This window comes from Colias philodice, chromosome 30 (assembly GCF_061535455.1).
Source record: "Colias philodice isolate Cphi_HAF_F1 chromosome 30, ilColPhil1 Martin Lab GWU primary, whole genome shotgun sequence".
NCBI lineage: Eukaryota > Metazoa > Arthropoda > Insecta > Lepidoptera > Pieridae > Colias > Colias philodice.
This window is the reverse complement of record NC_143115.1, coordinates 879366-902366: the sequence shown is the minus strand read 5'-3', so window position 1 is coordinate 902366 and position 23001 is coordinate 879366. Positions and strand designations below refer to the sequence as shown.

General features: G+C 34.1%; 1 protein-coding gene across 1 annotated transcript in view; it reads right to left on the bottom strand.

Annotated features, from left to right (window-relative positions):
- Positions 1-23001, bottom strand: part of LOC149475349 (putative fatty acyl-CoA reductase CG5065) — a 62020-nt gene that overhangs the window by 14165 nt on the left and 24854 nt on the right. The window contains exons 2-5 of the mRNA XM_089713408.1: positions 6466-6574; positions 4468-4584; positions 3241-3360; positions 2260-2385 (exon numbers count right to left, since the gene is read on the bottom strand). Coding sequence (XP_089569534.1) covers positions 2260-2385; positions 3241-3360; positions 4468-4584; positions 6466-6564 — 462 coding nt within the window. The 5' untranslated portion in view covers positions 6565-6574. The remainder of the gene's footprint in view (positions 1-2259; positions 2386-3240; positions 3361-4467; positions 4585-6465; positions 6575-23001) is intronic.

Here is a 23001-nt window from a genome sequence, read left to right as displayed (position 1 = left end):
TTGATTATTTGTAATGAATAATTACAATTATAATAGAGTGCAAAAAATAAATACATGCGTCAATATATTTTGTGTTTTTTTAAACAATTTTTTTATTTAAAAAAATATCATTCCGACCGCGGCTTTGCCCGCGTGGAATTAGATTATATCGTGAATCCTGTCTTATCCCACAGAAGTGTTCAGTTCGGATAAAAAGTATCCTATGTGTAAATCCAGGCAATTAGCTATATTTTATCAAAATTGGTAATGTAGTCTTGACGTGATTAAGGAACAACTAACAAAAAAATATACAAATTAACATCCAAAGTTTCGCATCAGTTTTACTATATTAGTGATATCTTCCACTCTTGACTTTGACTGAGAAGAATAATTAGGGTTAATAACTTCTTTCAGAAATATTACCTTTCATTTCTGGGCATGACGTAATATCTACGTCAGCATCAAATTCTATCTAAATCAATTCAGTAGTCCGCGTTATTGAGTACCATTTCATTTTTTCAGAGTAACAATATTTTTTGTTATTTTAAAGATTATTTATAACCTGTATTATTTTGTAATAAAGTAAACATTACGAAATAATAATAATTATTAATAATGTCTAAGTAGTTGTTAAAAAGAAGATTATTTGTTTATAAGCAAGAAAATAAAACCAATAAATCAACAATTAAATATATGTATGTATAAGAATATTATAACTGTATGACGACTCCATACATGTTTGTCCCGAGTCGGCCAGCGGCAGCGCGGCGAGTTTGCAAGAATGACTTCGCGCACACCCGCGTTCGCGATAGCGAGCTATTAGACTCCGCCCGCCAAGCAGTAGATTTTTTTTGTGTATCGTCTTAACAGGAGTAGAGCAATGCGGGTGAAACCGCGCGGCACAGCTAGTTAACTAAATAAATGAAATTTTGGTAGCCCTATAAGGGAATATAATAATCATGTAAATATTCTGTAAAATTCCACTATTTATAAATTATAAGATATGGTCAAGGTAATTAATTATATTAATGATTTAATATAACATAATACATACTATAATATGAATAATTAATAATGATGACACCAAACTAACAAGATGCACGCATTTTGCATATGTATATATATTTATTAGGGATGTAACGATACATGATTTTGCCGATACGATACCGATACCGATATTTGTAATAAAATATCGGCGATACCGATACCGATACCGATATCGATGGCTTGGTAGGAAAATAAATAGTGAATTATGCATAAAAGTTACCAACATTTAACAGAGACTCAACTGTAAATCGTATTCTTTTAAATAACAATGCCAAATCAAAAAACAAGAAAACCATTTATTTTAGTATTATTATTTTGCAAAGTCAGTTAAACTTTAAGTTATACAGATACAATCAGTTCCTATTAAAGTTTACTATTGGTAGAGTTTTTTCAAAAAACAAAAGGCGCACGCGCGGGCGGCCCCCCGCATCGTACATTGGGCGCGGTTTTTTGAATTGTTTGATATCGGTATCGGTTGTTCTATAATCGGCGATACCGATATATCGGCTTGCCGATTATATCGGCCGATATATCGGTATCGGTATCGGTATCGTTACATCCCTAGTATTTATATATACAGGGTGTCCCACTTTCGGTATACTAAGCGCGAAGGGACTTGTAGTTTTGCATACACTGATCACATAAAAAATACTTAAATAACAAAATTACGCGAAAAATTTTTTGCTAATTTTTTCCTTAAAATCCATGTATTCGTCTCTAGCTTCGCGCAGCCGGCATATACCGCTTCGCTAATGTGAGTATTTTGTCTATGAAAACATAATCTTAAACGATAGCTCACATGCGGGTGGCAAAGTTGGGCGGTTTGCTTGTTGGGGGTGTAAACATGGAATTTTAAGAATTCCTCTATTTAAAAAAAAAATGCGTCTGGAATTTTATAATTATTTTTTACGTACTCAGCGTATGCAAAACTACAAGTCCCTTTGCGCTTAGTATACCGAAAGTGGGACACCCTGTATATTATTTTATTCTTTTAAATATTGACAAAATTACAAAAATCTATTAAAAATCAGACTAAATTCAACGAAGTTTTCTACGTAGTATTTTTATTAAATAAAGTTTTACATTTATCTTACTTCAAACTCAAACATTTATTTATTCAATTAGACTTTTTATAAATGCACTTTTGAATCGTCATAATATTTACCACCGATTCGGAAAACAGAAAAAATTTCCCAAAATTTTCCCCTGTTGTGCAAAGCTGGCAACACTCACCTCAATATTCGGCAAAGTATCACAAATATCCATCAGCCGTATAACAGATAATACATTTTGTTCAACCGCTTTGTGTAGCGCTTCGTCAAATTTCAGTGTTGCCGCTGAATGGAATACTACGGATACCTAGAATAAAATATATATATAAATAAATATAATAAACACTTGCTTGGTAAAAAGAAAATTGAATTAAATAAATGAATTAGTGTAAACTGAACTTGATATAATCGTGTAAATTGTAGTGTGTTCATTTAATTGTGAAAAATTAAATTGTGTGTACATTTAAATAATTAGATTAATTTGCTTTCTATTTTAATTTTTAATGTTTGCACACCCAATCGATGGGTAGAATGTATTAGCAGAATGTATTAGAATGTAGTTACAAATTAGAGTTTTTGTAATTTGTAACTAACTAACTACATTCTTGCAAATAAATATATAATTTGAATTTGAATTTAAAATTCTTGATTTCGTATAAAACACATGAAATAAACAGAAGGCTTAACACAAAACAGTAAAGGCGGCCTTATCGCTAGTCAGCGATTTCTACCAGGCAACCGTAACAAAAGGGAGATAAACATGATTGCAAGCACAATACATTGTTAATTTGAAATTTCAAAAACAATGTATTCATAAATAATGAAATGAGGTAGTTATGTCGTTTCGCTAAAAAATACGAATCATTTACCATAATAGAATATTATACTTTGTAATAATAAACAAAAAATGTAAACAAAAAACCTCTATTCTAAAATTATTTTTTAAGTATGGTCTTTCACCGAATATTTTTAAAGGTCTGCAAGAAAAAAGAGAATCTCTGGTTTGAAAATGTTCCTATTTCATAATTTACGTATAATTATGAAATAGGAACATTTTATTGTAGTTAATTGTTTCTTCTTTTTAAATTCAATTTAAAAATTAATATTGTTTGTTTATTATTATTACTAAGTAAGTATTTAAGTTTTTTAATTATTTTCTTACCTCATGCAACGAATGCAAACTTTCCGGGGAAATCCCCAAATTCGGTTGAGCAACATCGCCAGGTATAATACTTAGTTTATCCAATTGTGTTGGATTTGTTTGGCGAAGTACATCGAATACCTGGAAAAAAACATTTTTAAAGTGAAACTTTTATTACATCGTCTCAAACTGTTTGGTCTGTGTAGCGCATGTCGCGTGTATCGCGGCTGCCGAGTAGGTATACCTACTCGGCAGCCGTAATAGAACCTCTTATTTCCAGACAGATTACGCCGTGAATTGAACTGACTGGCAAATTCATGGATGTAAATTATTTGGATATTTCCTGTTTTATTTAAAAAAAGTTATTATTGTCATTTTACTCATTAGGTAAAGGGCTTTCGATATCAGTTTAAAGTTTTTTGATATCTGCAATAGTTACTAAATAATCGCCTGTGCACACTTAACGATTACACCCTGTATAGAAGATTTTATAAACCTTAAAAACTATACCTAATTAATAATTAACTAAAAAATAATTAAAGTTTGTGCGTCATCTATCTGAGAAACAGGATAAAACACAAAAGAAGATATATCTCTGATTAGTAAACATTACATAAAAATTACATAAGATTAATCTACATAATACAATTGGTTATTGTATTATGTATTACTATTTATACATATAAAGTTCCCATGCTTTTTTGTGAAAACAGCTTGACTGATGTTTTTTTTTTGTGATATAAGTAACTAACTGCTTATCATAATTTCCTTATTCGTTATGATATAAATGTTTTAAATCTGTTTAATTAAATGTTCAAGAGAAGCTTAACTACCTGATCAACTGCATATTTTTTGGTTCATCTTTATAGGTATATATGTTAACGGAAATGTATGTAATCCGTCATTGTATACAATTCCTAGGAAATGTATGTAATTCCTAAAATCGCACGGAAATGTGTGAAATAAATTATTTTATACATATTTCCTAGGAAATCTGTACATTTCCTAAATAGCGATCGGAAATGTAAAACATTTAAGATATTGATATGTCGCAGGCAAATTGTATAATCTGGCCGTTTACAAACGGTCGGCATTTTGTAATATGCCGATAATTCGTAATCAGAAATTTTTGGTTTGATTATGGGGGTGAGTTAGGTTAGGTTAGGAATTACATACATTTCCTAGGAATTGTATACAATGACGGATTACATACATTTCCGGTAACATATATAAAAAAATAATTCTTACCTGTGACTGCTTTAACTGTTGAAGCCTTTTTTCTGGAGTTACCCCCTTTTTGTGGCGCATAAGTAAATGTAGGGTGCCTATATCTGGACAGGTAGATAATAGACGTTCTATTAATACCTATAACAAATAAAAAGAGATTATAAAAGCAAAAAATATCATAAAGTCAAAAAATATACAAAAAAAGAGCGTGTGTGCCGAGCACACACGTGCAAACTTCTTTGGCAAGATTCATGGACACCAAAATCGTCGCCTTACTCGACGACGTGACGGTATTGCCATGATGCCAGTTGCCACCTTATAATTTTACTCTTAACGCGCCTAAAGTTTCACTTCAAAACAAGCTCATTTTTAACTTTTTTTATTGAGGAGTAAAGGACTGTAAAGTGAAGTCCCATGTCCCCAAGTGGGGTAAGGGACAGATGAATTATACATCTGTTTCACTGATCGATTTTCTTTAGAGACAAGTAGGTGATCAGCCTTCTGTGTCCTACCAGACCGAGACATTTTTTTTCTTCGTCTCCACCGGGAATCGAACCCATGACCCCTCGGTTCTACGCTCACGCGTCAACCACTGTACCAAGGAGGCGGTCAAAGTGGAAAGGACTGTAAATGAGCAGCAAATATCTGTAAATATTTTTTGTAACGGCAACTACCTACGGATTATTGTAAACGGGAAATAAAAACAATATTATATTGTATAATTTCACATTTCACATAGAAAGGTTGATGTGAAAAAAACTTAATACGCTAAATGGAGAATGAAAATATGTTCATAAAAATAAATTTCGGCGGTTCATAAAAATAAAAGCGAAGCTGCGGAAAGAAGCACGTTGCTAGGTATATAAAATGTCTGTCAATGAAAATTAACTTCCGTATATGTACTAAAATAAACGTTGGCAATGTCTAGACCAGACTTTATGTCGGCTAGCAGGTGTAGATATATTTAGATTTTCTTGTGGGAAGAAATCTAAACACTATGCCTTTAAGGGCCGATTTTTCAATGCTTGGATAAAACTTATTTGTGGAATAATGTATAAAACTACCATTTTAAAAACGTATTCTAATTGCCCGTATTTGACAGTTTACGTGACATTTTAATATTATCGTGTAATACTTTATTGGACGGATAAGTTTTATCCAAGCATTGAAAAATCGGCCCTAAAACATTTTGCTGAAAAAGTATATTGACGTATATGTTATTGACTTTATAACTATGTATTAACGAGAACTTTCTATGCTTGATTTAATAATAAATCTTAATATATATACATATGTATAAATCTCGTGTCACAATGTTTGTCCTCAATGGACTCCTAAACCACTTAACCGATTATAATAAAATTTGCACACCATGTGTAGTTCGATCCAACTTGAGAGATAGGATAGTTTAAATTAATGTAGGTACCACGGGCGAAGCCGGGGCGGACCGCTAGTATGTACTTATAAATTTTAAGGAATATAAAAAATTCGATGGCAGGATTCGAACACGCGTTTTTCGCCATACCGGGGCAACGCCTGACCTTTCGGCCACCCGTGATCCCGCCAGAGCAATCGAATTTATTCTACTCTTTCGGTTCTAAAAGACACCCCACGCCATCTATTGAGATTATTAAACAACCGTTATGGTGTAAAACGCGGGCTAGCGAGTGATCGAATCATTGAACTATTCTTTAAAACATTTATATATTGTATAAATTATAAAGCATTTGAATGCTATAAAACTAAAATAAAAAATACCTATGTACTTTAGATGGTACATTAAATTGTGTGTGTTGTTTACACTTGGAACCGTGAAGTCCTAGGTAGGTCGCGTCATTGCAATACATATCCTCAAGTCATCGAGTAAGGCGACGATTTTGTCAAATCTTGCCAGAGAAGTTTCACTTCTGACACGTGTGCTCGGCACACACGCTCTATTTTTTAAAGTTTTACGTTCTACCCGTAACCTCGAGACAAATTTATAAATCGCGTTTAAAATCCGTTAAAATTCTTACTCACCTTCCCCATAAACCCCGTGGCTCCAGTTATAAAAAGTGATCGTCCCGCGTAGAACTGTGGTATCAACGCACCGTAGGGCGATCTCGGCCGGGCAACCATTTTGAATTATCTGTCAAAAATAGAAAAAAATAATTGAATTATAATAAAATCAAGTGTTCCTTAAAATGTAATATTATCTAATATCTTAAACAAAATTCAAGTTATTTATTTTCTTTAAGGCCAATTAAAATGGTAAACTGTATATCAATAGCAGAAAATATGAGTACCGATCGCGATACAAAGTGAAAAAAATAATGGTTCCGAAGATGTTCCGAAGTCAATTTGGCCAGAAGTGAAAATAGAATTTAGGATGAAGTAATATTATTACTTAATTAAAAAAAAATACGTGGTCACTCGAGGACTGCCGCGGTAAAGCTATTGCATATAATAGCTTGCCTTCAAGCCACACCTACGTGTACGTCGGAGTGCGGAGCGTGAGGTTTTTTCGTTACGGAATTTCTCGATTCGGACCCCGTGCTCAAGGCCCACGATAGAAGCTATGCAATAGCTTAAAAAATACGTGTGTCACTCGAGGACTGCCGCGGTAAAGCTATTGCATAGCATCGCATCGCTGTGCCGGTTGGAATGTTAGGTTTTTTCGTTACGGAATATTTACATTTGATCGCCGCGCTCAAAGTCTGAGATAAAAGCTATGCAATAGCTTAATAATTCAAAATACATCAAAAGTCTTGTTTTCTTCATATATTTTTTTAAATATTGTCTAGTATATGTGGTTTATATTTTATTACATACACAATTTAATAAATATACGAAATGAGATGCAACAAAAATAACGTTGAATGTATAAACTCTTAACGATATTAATTAATAATTACACAGTAAGTACGGTTGCTTTAATCTTTTTATATCTAACTGTTTTTTATGAACCTTATTATTTAAAAATGATACATTCGAGTAGACATCTGCCTGGGAAAATGTATATAAAACATAATTTTCTTTTTGTTATCTTAAAAACATGTACAATTCATAAAACAGCTTATTATCATTAAATTAATTAACAGTTATAACGGCGATATTTCCCACATTTCAATCGTGTTTTAAGTTATTAAGGCCTGTTCGAACTACATTGCTACCGAGTACGGTAGCAAACCGATCAGTACGCGATTAGAGTCTTTATAATATACTACGTAAGAGATTTAATCACGTGCCATCGGGATACCGCTACCCACGCCCCACGGCGGAAGCGAATGCCGCAGTTTGAACAGGCCTTTATAAGTAACTAGCTGCGCCCTGCGGTTTCACATGCATTGCTCCGCTCCTGTTGGTCTTAGCGTGACGATACATATATATAGATTAAAGCCTTCCTCGATAAATGGGCTATCTAACACCGAAATAATTTTTCAAATCGGACCAGCTGTTCATGAGATTTGCGCGTTCAAACAAACAAACAAACAAACTCTTCACCTTTATAATATTAGTAGAGATTAAAATAACACTAATTTTCACGATAAGAACAGTCATAATTATGTCAGATCTTTGACTAACTTTTAAGTTTTAACCACACAATGATTTGTTCTAAGATTCTTTTTTTTTAACTTCACTATCCCCCACTTTGCGCGGCTTCGCCTGCTTTGTCTAAAACCTAATAAATTATATACTAAAACCTTCCTCTATCTATTAAAAAAAACCGCATCAAAATCCGTTGCGTAGTTTTAAAGATTTAAGCATACAAAGGGACATCGGGACAGAGAAAGCGACTTTGTTTTATATACTACTAGCTAAAAAACCCGGCTTCGCCCGGGAGTTGATATGAGATGACGTGGTAGAGTCGAAAAAAAGACGGGGTGCACTCCGGGAGTGCCGGCAGAAGTGAAAACTTCATTATTAACGTTGAGCATGTATTTTTGAATGGTATCCGTCTTACGCTTTTTCGATCAGGTCACGTGTCCTGACGCCAGTTTAAGATTTTATACCCATTACAGAAAAAGTGCTCAACGCCGCTAAAGAAGTTTTCACTTCAAAAAAGTTTATTGAAAACGTTTTCTCATTATTTACAATACTTGTTTATAAACAACATTTTTCATTTTATTGTCCGGAGTATATATGTATACATAAATTTTTCGGATTTCCTACTCTTGAGCAAGCTACATATAGCTGACCGTGAGAGAAGCAGGATTCTTTGAGGTTAATGCCACAATATTTTAAAGTTTGTCCTTGCGCTTTGTTAATTGTAAAACTAAAGGCTAATTTTATTGGAAACTGCACTTTTAAATTGAAATGGCAATTTCGAAGAGATCAGAGGTATTCTAGGTATAAATACTGTCTGTCCTTTGGTCTTTCCAGAAATAAGTTCAGCTTCAATGATATTATTCGATAGCTGTTTTACGATCATTCTAGTTACATTACATAATTTTGGGCGTTGAGATTTCTGAGTAGTATGATTGGAGTTCCAATTTTCAGACGAAGGCAGTGTAATATGGCATTCCTGGTACTTGTAAAGAGTTTAGAAATTCAGTGGGGAAGTTGACACTTTCTTCAATAGATACCATCGTGTCGATCGATTTATATATTTTCTCTTCACCAGGTATTTTCTTTAGAATATTAAAATTGATATCGTCAACAATATTATTTTTAGTGGCCAAAATTGCTCTTTGAAATAACCACTCTGCATTAGTACCTATAGTTCTGAATAATATTTGGATAAATTTTGTCGATTAGTTCGTCTTCAGTAGCGGCTATATATTACATAAATCACTATTAAGTTCAATGAGGCCGGTCGTTTGGTCAGTAGGATATGTACCTTCGCCGATTTGTAAAAGTATTTTAGCAAATTGTGCTGTTGTTTCATCTCTTGATAATTCAACTCTCATGTTTTTTTGTTAATTGCAGTATTTGTACTTAACTCCAAAATATAAGTTAGCTAATGACGTATAAATACACAAAATTTTATAACTTTATTATAGCAACAAATTAAATTTAAGACTTTATTGAAATTGGAATTTTAAATTTCGTGTCACTACGTCAACATGCTACAATTGCTCGCAATGCTTTTGGAAATGCAACCCAAACAATCGTTGTCCTGAATGAAGTTTAAATATTCGATAACAGATGGCGCCACTATGTAGGGTTGGAAAGTTTAGAAACACGCCCTTTAAATTAAAACGGGAACTTTCTAGCTTCTGTAGCGGTAGCGTAAGTATGTAAGTAGTAAAGGTGCGAAATTTAAAAACCTAAATTTTTAAATATTTTGAGAACTAATTTGGATAACTAAATTTATGTCGCTTTAACTCCAAAATATACGTTAAATAATGACATATAAATACACAAAATTTAAACTTAAGATTTTATTGAAATTGGAATTTTAAATTTCGCGCCACTACTACACATGCTACAATGGCTCACAACCATGGAGACTATACACTATGACTATTGGAGTGTATAGTCTCCGAAGTTCAAATATTCGATAACAGATGGCGGCACTGCACTTAATTTCCAAGTTGAAGGGTCGGAAAGTCCCTTATATCTTTAAAAACATTCCCTTTAGATTAAAACGGGAACTTTCTTGTTCGAGGGGGGATAAAGGGCTATCACACCACATAAGTCCCTTTATCGTGTCGGGACTCCTTTTTAAGTTTTATCGGCACGCACATTTTATCGACTTAGTTTTATTATATATATAGATGTACTTAGTGATGATGTATGAAATTTAATAAAATCGTCGAATCGTTTTACATTAGTTTCAAGTAAAAAGCTTAATAAGTTTAATAAGCGTGGAAGTACCGCAAAATATTCGAGTAAATTGCATGTTGCGGAATAAACTTCAAGTATTTATGTGTCAAGAATTTGTAAATCAACTACTATAAAACCAGCTAGTCACCTACCTGCCGTAGGGGCAATATTGGAATTTGACCCATAATTGCCTCCTTAATTGTGATGTGTTGCATGCAGGGGCAATTTAGAGAACAACTGAAATTGCTCCGATTGCCGTGCAACCGAGATTGTTCCGATATTGCCCCTGCGGCAGGTACGTGAGTAGCCGGCTTTAGGCACTTATTTTTTTATTTAAATTAAAAGATTGAGAAGAAAGTAAATTAATGTAAGTACTATTACTTTAAAGCAGAATGTATAAATATCGAATATTATTGCCCCAAATGCAGAGATTAGCAATTTATTGACCTTTAAACTAGGGTTGTTGAGGATTCCTCTTCCGCTTCCTCATAATGCGGAAGTTCCGCAATATTTTGGGTTCCTCTACCGTTACCGCATCCTCAAAAATGAAAATAAAAAAATCCTCTTCCGCTATCGCTTCCTCAAAATTTAGAGGAAATTTATGAGGATGCTGATCCGATCGGGCGGCGAATTTACAAAGCCTATTTAAACTAGGTATTTGAGTTACGAGTCGGACTCTACTAACGAACAAGAGTAGAGTCTTACCGCCATATTTATATCTGCGCCTAACACTTATCTCTAAACATAATAATATAACATTTTCTCTCATACTCAGAAGAAACATATTTTACCAAATAATGTTTGTCAAAAGTCATTTTAAATAAAAAAACAAACAAGTTGTTTAAGCTTACATAATAATATCTACCAGTTAGTTTTTTTTTGTGGAAATCGGATAATGTCGCTTCTGGCACTGATATAGGTTAGGATTTTTCTGTGGGTTTTTTTCGAGTAATATGCATAAACAAAAGCTCATCTGAGTCCGGCTCGTGACTCAAATAGAGTACTTACAGGCTATGTAAATTCGCGATCGGGCGAGCTAACCTCCCCTAACCTTAAACATCAATATGTAGAGACAGGAGAATGGCTTTTATTTTAATTTTTAATTTTAAAAGTTTTTGTTTTTTAATTTTGATTATAATTTCCTATCATCCTCATCCTCATCCGCTTCCTCTTCCGCTTCCTCATCCGCATCCTCTTCCTCAAAAAAATATCCTCTTCCTCATCCGCATCCTCTAAATTTGTGTGTGAAAATTCCTCTTCCTCCTCCTCTTCCTCATAATCACTTCCTCAACAACCCAACTTTAAAGTTTTAATTATTCTATAAGAAGCAGTTTCGATTGATCGATTTCTGAGTGACGATTTTTGGCCCGAAAGAATTAAATTTTGACTAACTATGACTAAACTAACTATGCCCCACGGTTTTACCCGCATTACTCCGCTCCTACTGGTCAAAGCGTATTGATAAAGAGCCTTCCTCGATAAATATAATTTTTCAAATTGGACCCGTGGTTCTTGAGAATAGCTTTATAATATTAGTAAGTATAGATTACGCCAAGTAACTCTAAAAATAACATTATTGGCTGATAAATATTTAACTTAATATACCACCGACAGAGACTATGTCGTATGACAAAATATATCCACTCAAAAATATAGTCTACTTGAGAAAAATCGATTACGAATTCTACGGAACCATTACAACCGACACACACTTGTCCCATATTACTTTCATGTGACCTCGCGCAAATCTAGATGTATTTAAGATCTTAACATAATGTTGGGTAAGTTAAAACTTTAAAAGGTCTAGTACGGTGTACAAATATTAATATTTCGATATTACTGTTTCGTTTCTCAAGAAATTATAATTATTTTTACAATTATCTAACTACATACTATACTCCCCTGTCCCTACGTCCCTATGTACTTACATGCTTAAATTTCAGACAAAGTGGGCGAAGCCGCGGGCGGATAGCTAGTATTCTTAGAGTATATAATATTACAGTATATTATATACGTATATGTACTCTGCTAGTCTATACATATAATAAATCTGTAGAAGGGTCAATTCTGTACATTGAAAATATTGAAAAAATAAATAGCAGAGGGTGTTACTGGATCGATACCAAACCCAAATATGTGATTAAAAAAATTTTTGTCTGTCTGTCTGTATGTGAAGGCATCACGTAAAAACTAACGGTTCGATTTCGATGAAACTTGGTAGGTATAATTATACCTTATCATCCTGGGCATAAAATAGGATACTTTTTATCCCGGAAAAATACGTAGAAATAAATAAATCTTAATTTTTCCGCGCGGACGGAGTCGCGGGCGGAAGCTAGTATATTATAAAGCTGAATAGTTGTCTGTTTGGTTGCGTTTAATGCGCTAATCTCAGGAATTACGGGTCCTATTTGAAATTATTTCAGTGTCGGATAGCCTATTTATCGACATTTTATCATATCGCAATATGTCATAACGCCAAGAACTATAGGGGCGGAGCAATGCGGGTAAAACCGCGGGGCACAGCTAGTTATATAATGTGAAATTTGTTCTTCTTTCAAGTGACAATGAAGCGATTTTATTGTATGAGTTTTGTGTCTAGTAATAGTCAGAAAGCCAGACAGTGATATAGGCTTCTTTTTCCCATCGGAATATATCTTTGGAACGACTGAACAGGTTTTAATGGGACTTAACTATATGATAAACTAGCGGTCCGCCCCGGCTTCGCCCGTGGTACATGTTTACGTTTTCTCTACATAAGAACCATCCTCGTACTTCAAGGAATATAATAAAAAAAGAATTATCGTAATCGGTTCAGCCGTTCTCGAGTTATGCGCTTACCAACACATTTTGCGATTCATTTATATATATAAGACTAGCGGTCCGCCCCGGCTTCGCCCGTGGTACATATTTACGTTTTCTCTACATAAGATCCATCCTCGTACTTCAAGGAATATAATAAAAAAAGAATTATCGAAATCGGTTCAGCCGTTCTCGAGTTATGCGCTTACCAACACATTTTGCGATTCATTTTATATATATAAGATTAGTTAGTAGAGCTAGAGTTCATAGAGCTTTAAAATATATTTTATTTCATAATATAACGTAAAAACGAGCGCGTTTGCTAGTTAAAATTCCATGCGCTATTTATATTGATAAAACAAGGATAAAAATTAAAAACTATATTTACCAGTCTGTCTTAAAAATAACTTATGTATTATTTATATATCTTCTTTTTATTATTGAAGTGAAACTTCTTTAGGCGCGTTGAGAGTAAAATTTCAAGGTCGCGTCATGGCAATACCGTCACGTCAGGCTACGATTTTGGTATCTTTGAATCTTGCAAAGAAGTTTCACTTCTGACACGTGTGCTTTGAAACACACGCCCTTTTTTTAGAGCGTCAGATGTTTTTAAGTAAATAATAATTTCGTTCACAAAACCTTTTTACGTTTAACAAAAAAAAAATGCATTATACAACCTTGGCCTTAATAATTAAAATGCGAGTCATCGATTATTTTATGCAATATTTTTTAACCGACTTCAATAAAAAGAGTTTGAACAACGTAAATAATCATAATTTTTTTAACGTTTACTATTTCAATCGATACAGTACCTAGTTCAAACCTATGCAAAATACTTGATATAAGTATTTTTTTGTTTTCCATAAGTTTATAGTTGAAGAGTTTGTTTCTTTGAATACGCTGATCTCATGAACTACTGAACCGATTAAAAAACCGATAGAACGGTTACTAAATTCTAAACATTTATCCAAGGTCACGGTAGCATTTAACAAACATTTACTAAACTTATATCAACAGTATCTATTTAAGTGCATTGTAAGTAATTTTAAAGTAAACTTAAATACTGAGTCTTGTTTATCAAATGCAGGAAAATGTATGTCGTCATATCCCTGGATCCTGATTGGCTGATGAGTGTGTTAGTGATGTTTTATACTTACATGCTTATTATTATCCTTCTAATATTAGAAATATTTAACTTCCAGGAACAACAAAAATTTAAAGGTTGGGTAATATACCGTCTACTATACCCAATACCGTCTAATACCGTCTACTATACCCTATACCCAATACCGTCTAATACCGTCTACTATACCCAATACCGTCTAATACCGTCTACTATACCCAATACCGTCTAATACCGTCTACTATACCCAATACCGTCTAATACCGTCTACTATACCCAATACCGTCTAATACCGTCTACTATACCCAATACCGTCTAATACCGTTTACTATACCCAATACCGTCTAATACCGTCTACTATACCCAATACCGTCTAATACCGTCTACTATACCCAATACCGTCTAATAACGTCTACTATACCCAATACCGTCTAATACCGTCTACTATACCCAATACCGTCTAATACCGTCTACTATACCCAATACCGTCTAATGCCGTCTAATATCCATACTAATATTATAAATGCGAAAGTAACTCTGTCTGTCTGTCTGTTACTCAATCACGCCTAAACTACAGAACCAATTTGCATGAAATTTGGTATGGATTTATTATGATACCCGAGAAAGAACATAGGCTACTTTTTATTGCGAAATATGTACCACGGGCGAAGCCGGGGCGGACCACTAGTACCGTATAATATACTGCCTAATGGGTATTATCGTCTGATAATCTGATCATTGGGTGAAACAATTCAGTCTTGTGTTGATTTTCCTTGACTACGCAACCGAAGCCGCGGGTGGAAAGCTAGCTAATTATAATAAAACTAGCTTCCTGCTCGCGACTTCGCCCGCTTTGACTAAAACCTAATAAATTCTTTACTAGAACCTTCCTCTTGAATCACTCTATCTGTTAAAAAAACTGCATCAAAATCCGTTGCGTTAATTCAAAGATATAAGCATAGGTAGGTACATAGGGACCACAATAGGGACAGAGAACGAGACTGTTTTATACAATGTAGCGAAGTTTTAAATTTTAATACACCAATCACTCCCATTCTAAATTATACACCAACATTTTTGCAACCCAATATCTAATCTATATTAAAATTCTCACCAAATAAGGTGTAGACTTTGCAATTATTCAAATAGCAATGTCATAATAATAGCTGTGCTCTGAATTACAATGGCGGACACAAGGCGGACAGCCTTGTTCGAACGGCGTGTGTTTATTAATTGTATAACACACTTTCGTTAAATGCTTTTTGAAGTGAAAACTTCTTTAGCGGCGTTGAGCACTTTTTCTGTAATTGGTATAAAATCCGTCAGGACACGTGACCTGATCGACAAAGCGTAAGACGGATACCATTCCAAAATATCAAACATGCTGAACGTTAATAATCAAGTTTTCACTTCTGCCGGCACTCCCGGAGTGCAACCCGTCTTTTTTTTAATAGTTTTTGTTGATTTTTTTAGTTTAAATCATAAAATATGTATAAAATAAGAAATAAAAAATTTAAGACAAGCATTATTTCGTCTATGAAATGCTTAGAATGAAAAGTGTGTAAAATTAGAAATTGCGAGATATAAGTGAGAAAATCGTAAAATAATTAAAATGAAGATTACAACGCGTACCTAATTGTAAAAAAAAACACCATATTTCTTCGGATTTATATGTCTTAAAATTTACTAGCACAACAGATAAGCACTCGCACAATCTAAACTAAATCAAAACTATTAAAATGTTATTTATATATGTAACTAGCGGCCCGCCCCGGCTTCGCCCGTGGTACATATGAAAAATAGATGTTGGCCGATTCTCAGACTTACCCGATATGCACAGAAAATTTCATGAGAATCGGTCCACCCGTTTCGGAGGAGTATGCAGACTAACATTGTGACACGAGAATTTTATATATAAGATTAAAAATAAATTGTAATGTACTAACCAGTTAAACATAAAATCTTATCTGCAATACTGGAGCACGCTGCAGATGATATTTTCATTTTCATTTTCCATAAACACAAAAAACTAAAAATTATTTCATTCGTTCTATAAAACACAGTAAAGCTAGTGTTTTTTATTTTCTTTGATGAATAACCACATTATATTATAAAAGGATATTATTATTAAAACAACGAAATAATAAAACAAAAGTTATGATTACGGCGCGGCAGAATTCCAAATTCCAATTTCGAATTTTGTTTTACCGCGCGGTAATTTGAGATAAAAAAAAGTTAATTTATGCACTGCCATTCACGATAAAGACTCCATTCATGGGGTAGGTAGCTCGCTACTATTAAAAAATATAAATATTAAAAATCTACCTATGGAGATTCGCTTGTATTTTTGTTACTTGCTTACTAGTTACTACGCTTGTATGTTTGACTTATGCGCGATTTAATACCGTGCTTTAATAAACTGACAGATTTAATTCAAACTTTGTACACTTATGAGGGATCGTTAAAAATACAGTAATTTTATGAATTTATCTTCAAGCGTTGTTTACTTTTTAACTACAATATTATTAATTATTATATTAGGGTTTGTTAATTATTTCGACTATATTATATTTCTTAAAGTAAAAAAAGTATTTCACAATTCTTTGTTCCAGTACATCCTTAAAGTATGACACGTAGTATTTGTATTCTCTTTGAGTATGACCAGCCCCAAAACAACAATTTTAGCATCACGTGCGTGACGACATCAACACCTAAGTGTCAAAACATGTGAGTCTGTTTACTCTCATAAATGATTTGATCATTGTGTTATTATGTGACGAAATATTTTCCGCATGACAAAAATGCTATTATTATCTATTACTAGTATAATATTTTTACATTACACAGATAATAATCTGTGCTATTATGATATATCTGTGGACTGTGGTACTTTATTATCTGTGCCTATTGTTAGGACCAAGAAGCTTAGATCTAATACACTGGAGATTTCAGTATGAACATTGAATGACGCCTGTATGTTTTTTATCCCTTTCACACCTAACTCGGCAAGTGGGTGTGAAAGGGATAAAAAACATACAGGCGTCATTCAAGGTAATATTTTCTTGTTTCAAGTTAATGTTCATACTGAAATCTCCAGTGTATTAGATATAAGCTTCTTGGTTAGGACCAAGAAGCTTATATCAACACACTGTCAAAAAAAACACTGTCTATATATGTACATTGCTCTTTGAATTAAAAACACCTATAAGTATTTGTGGTAGCAATGGAGCACACTGTATAATTTAGCGTTTATTTGTTAATTTAAACAGATAATATTATGTTTATATAAGTATAATCATCGTTTATTTTATTATTTTTAACAGATATAATTTATTCACACAAATCCAAGGTTGCATTTGTTGCATTTTGCAAATTATAATAGGAAATAACTTAAATAAGAAAAAAATATTTATTAATTTTGAATCCATATTTTTATGTATACCAAATCAATCAAATTAATATTACCCATATTATTTTAGAAATCTTTCTCGTAGTCGTTATTATAAATCTCATCGGGAAAGGTCATAGACAAAAATAAACTTTTTTTTTTCTAATGGCAACACCTCGGCTACACATATTATATTCGTAATTTAATTTAGTACCTACCTACCATGGAATTGAAGACTGAAGTTGTTGATAATATTATGTAATATAATATTTATTTTTACGAAGAATCGGAAGTTTCGTTTAGATTTGAAGTAAAACGACAGTAAGTAATTTATTTTTATTTCAATACTAGCGGTCCGCCCCGGCTTCGCCCGTGGTACATGTTTACGTTTTCTCTACATAAGAACCATCCTCGTACTTCAAGGAATATAATAAAAAAAGAATTATCGAAATCGGTTCAGCCGTTCTCGAGTTATGCGCTTACCAACACATTTTGCGATTCATCATCATCACTACATACTTACTTACATAGTATAAAACAAAGTCGCTTTCCCTGTCCCTATGTCCCTATGTCCCTTTGTACGCTTAAATCTTTGAAACTACGCAACGGATTTTGATACGGTTTTTTTTAATAGATAGAGTGATTCAAGAGGAAGGTTTATATGTATAATAAGATCCATTAAGTAGTGAGAAGTACTTTTATTTTTGAGGTTTCTAATGTGATGTCGTAAAAAATTACATTTATTCCGCTTACATTGCAAACGCAGGCTGAACCCTACGAGTTTTATCAAAATAATGTAATAAGTATTATACACATTGAAAAGGTCTACAGAAAAGTCCGCGATGGTATATGTCTATCTCTTATGGATAACCCACAATAACTTTTTTTTGTCATTTACTTTTTACGACAAATAATGGCTAATTTTCGAAGCGATTTTAACCAATACAGCATTAATCCTTAACCAATTAAATACCATGGATACATTGTTCATTTAATATAGATCTATATGGCCCTTTACACCGTATGATTTAAGTGAATATTTTCGAAGATATTACAGATTTAAAAATTGCAGGACGTAGCGTTTGTAGACTGGGGTAGAAGCCTTTGAAAATAATGAAAAGATAAAAAAAATCGCAGTCGGATGAAACCCATTAGAAAAGGAGGGGAATATGATAAAAATGTAAGGAAAAATAAATTACGGTCAATCCGAGTTCGGGAAGCGGGAGGGGGGAGCTTTTAAGAGAAAAAAATGGTTTCTCTCGATTTCCGACAAAACTACAAGTCCTATAGAAAATAAAACCGGCCAAGTGCGAGTCGGGCTCGCGCACAAAGGGTTCCGTAGCAGCAAATATAATAAACTTATTATGTCAATTTATACACCTGGTGAATGGAGCCTAAACTCTCCCGATATTTTGCCTTGTACTTTTATGTATGAATATTAATTTTATATATGTATTTATAAATATTCCGTGCTATAGGCGTGCCCAAATCGGCTTGTGATAACTGAATAAAGAAGTATATACACCAGCTTCACAATTAAAATTACCAAATATATTATCCAGGTGAGTTTCACCTCTAGTGGTTATACAATTTTGGAGAAGAGGTGTATATCCCGCATTCTGCATAAATTTATGTATGTAGTTTTGTTTGAGGAAATCTTCGTTAAAATCTCCAAAAATTAGTGTAGGCATAGAATGTTCATTAAATATATATTTGTTCATAAATTCTTTTAAGGTATTATTGGAGCACCTAGGTGATCTGTATATTGCAAATAATCTCTTATTATCATACTCCAATGAGACTCCTTCAATGTGTCCAGAAACACTACTTGATTGCTCTAAGTAGCTTTTAGGAGATGTAATCGGCAAATTCGGTTTAATAAATGCTAGAACCCCAAACCCAGGATTTGATGATGTTTGTTCCGGCCCATTTGTTCTAATTAATTCTATGAAACCGGGTAAAGAGAAGTTATCGTTTAAGCAACTCCAAGTTTCTGATGCAAAATAAATGTCACATGATAATATTTGTGGATCACTGGCTATGTCCGGTAAATGTTTATTTAAAGATTGTACATTATGATACACAATTTGAGAGCAGTTACGAGGTTCCCTCAAAAATCGGAAAACGGGAACTAATAGTTTCTGTCGCAATCTAGCCATTTCTTTTACTATAGAATCTTGAGAACTAGGGGGGCGTGGCGGTTTGAAAGAATCAGTTACTATAAATAAACCTTGTGCAGTAGTTGCACGAGAACACGCTACGTACATCATTGATCTTTGAATTGTAGGTTTTAAATGTATCACCACTCGCTCTAAGGTTGTACCTTGACTTTTGTGTATAGTGATGGCTTCCGCTGGCACAACAGGAAACTGACTCCTCCGAACCTGTAAATTTGATGATTTATACCGCTTTACTGTATACGTAACCGGTTCTAATGGTGTCCAGCCCTGGTCCAGTCTATTTTTATAACGGTGCAGCGAAGAGATTGCATTGCATCGTTTGTGTTGGCCAATGACATTATCATCGAAGGATAACCACATACGCAACGGCCGTCTTTCACCAGTTGCCCTGTTGATGGCAAAATCAATAGCTGATAGTTTACCAGTAGATCCGTTAGTAAGGCCATCTGCAGTATCTATATTAACAGTCAACATGTATTTAGCACCGATCTTTAAAACTAAAGTCGAAGGAAGACCGTATGTTTGCTGAGTCGTTAATTTGGAAACTGTCTCTAAAGCTTTTTGCTTCATTGTGGAATTTAATTCACCGCAAACAGTATCTATTGCTTTCGATATAGCTCCATCGGTAGTCATACTTGATAAGACTGCGTTATTGTGATTGTCTACCTCTCGATTGCTGGCATATAGATGAATGGCTCCTCGGGATTCCTCTGGCAACGTATTGTTATTAAAACAACGACTTTTAAATAGTGTTATATCTTCATCGGTCATTGTCCCACTTGCCATATTATTTAAAGCTGTAGCAAAGGCAACATCATCTCTTTGTCGCATTATTTGATGCAATTCCGTTAAGCTAAAGAGATCCCAAATTGGTGTTCCACATAATTCAGCAAGAGGATTTCGTGAGCTAGGCTGAAACACCCAATTGTCACCGACAGGTGGTAGTTGCCTGAAATCACCGACAACAATTACAGATATGCCAGCAAATAAAACAGATGAATGAAATACTTGTTGTAGTCGGCGATTGATTTGATGAAAAGTTCTTGAACCCAACATGGAAATTTCATCAATAATAATAAGGCGCATTTTTGACAATTTTGTGGCTAATGTGTTGGCGACACTGGGTGAAAGTTCCGGTAAAATACTTCCTGCTTGCGAAACTGGAAGGCCCAGGGCGCTGTGTACGGTTTGTCCGCCTATACCAAATGCGGCTTTTCCAGTAAACGCTGTGAGGAGAATTTTTAAATCATCAGGGTTCGTGCCAGGTTCCCTATTAAACTGAAGTGTCAAGGACTGGAACAAAGCTCTTATTAAGACACTTTTGCCAACTCCAGCTCCCCCACTTATAAATAAATAAATAGGAGAAGATGTCTTACGCATGTTTTCAAGGACGTGTAGTAATATGTCTCGTTGGTCAAAATTTAACTTTCTACATAAATCAAGCACATCACCTTCACAAAGTTGCGGAGGTTTAGCGATAAAAGTTAAAGGATCGCCACATATTTGTGGTCCACCATGACCGCCAGGAATAATGTCCTCAGCAACATCTCCGATTTGAGTTTCAAATTCGTAGTCTCCGAAAGGCTCTACCCCATTTACCCCTCTCTCATTAATTTCCTCATTTTCCTCATTTGAATCAGCATCTCTTATAGCTAACAATAAAGATTCGAACTGGTCTGGCCCTCCAAGCTTGTTAAACTGATCACTTTCATTTTGTATTAAATCTTTATGTTGCAAAAAAATATTTTTTAAATCTAAATCAGGATTAATTAATTCCTCTTCCTCGTTACGCCAAGGTATATAGAGCATTATTTGCTCTCGGTAAAAGTTATCTGGGTCTTCATGATAACTGTAACGGCGAAAACGGATTATTCTGGGTTTTATTTTTTGCCTTATAAATCCCAAATTGTCTTGTAGGGGAAGCCAACTGCCGTTGTTTTCGTCCATTTCTTGACTATGGTCATTGTCGTCACTAGAATCTAGATAGGTAGCACTAGCGACCGGCCGGCGTTTCGAGTAATAATAATAGGCTGCAAAATAGGCTAAACTGACATTTTCTAATGCAATTGGTCGTTTAGTATAATAATCAATGAAGCTTTTTTGAAATATATCATCCGAATTAGGATCTAAATTTTGAATTTCACGCGTACTTTTTAAAATATGTACTCTTTCCTGTGGCAGACTAGTGTTAACATATATTTCTCCTTCACTAGCTCTCGATAGTGGAAAACTTGCTAGACAGTACACGGCCTCTTGAGCAGAAATTTCACTAGCGTTCAAAAAAACATTTGAAACGCTACGCAAGGACTCCTTTATACTGCTATTGCCATTTTTAGCTTCTTCTATGGCGGAACGTAAAAGACGTGACATACCTTTGTCTGCCTTATTTATGTAATCCACAATATAAACTGCACAAGCAAATGGATCTACTATATACTGGATATCCATATTTGCTTTATGCAACTCTATGATTTTTTTAGAAAATGCATTGATATACGTGTCTTTTGGAGACCGCTTTAGAAATACTTTGGGCCTCTTTAAAGTGCTTCTTATAGCTAAAATATAATTTTCATATGTAACACCTACGAATTCCAAAAAATCTGTAAATGTTTCTATTTCAGGTGGAATATCTTGCATTTTAATTTGGATACTTCTTGCAATATCTTTGACCCTTTTATAAGAAGCATTATCCTTTGGAAGTTCGACTAGTATTTGAGTGGAATCTAAAGGGAAAAACGGTATATCAAAACGGCAAAGTTTGTCCGGCTTGGGCCTACACGTGTGCGTATGTTTATGTTTTTGAACATGAAGAATATCCTCTGTTAGTTCATTGCTATCACAAGTTAAAATGTTATCCACAAACTGGACGACTCTTTCAGCTGATTCAACATCACCGGGTACAAAAATAGGTGCCTCCTCAAGCCAAAGCATCATATGTGCATGTGGCGAGCCCCTATGCTGGAATTCAATCCTATAGTAAAAATGACTAATAACATACTTTCCAAAAGGACCGGAAGAACAAGACCACGTTTTACGAATTTCCCTTAGCTTTGTTTCAAAGTAAGAGGCACATATAAACGGGTCGGATTGAATGAGCCGCGCTTTCGTTTCGTAACTTAGATTTTCGACTTCATACAAAGAAACAGTTTCACCGTCAACAACTTCCTTTAGCATTACCAGAAGTTCTAGCCACTGTACTTCGGCAGCCGACAGCGTCAAAAAGAAAGATGGTACTCCAAACTGTCTTATCATGGCTAATACCTTCTTCTTTTCTCCCTCCCAGTGTGAAGGAGAATTTCTAATGCCACTAAGTA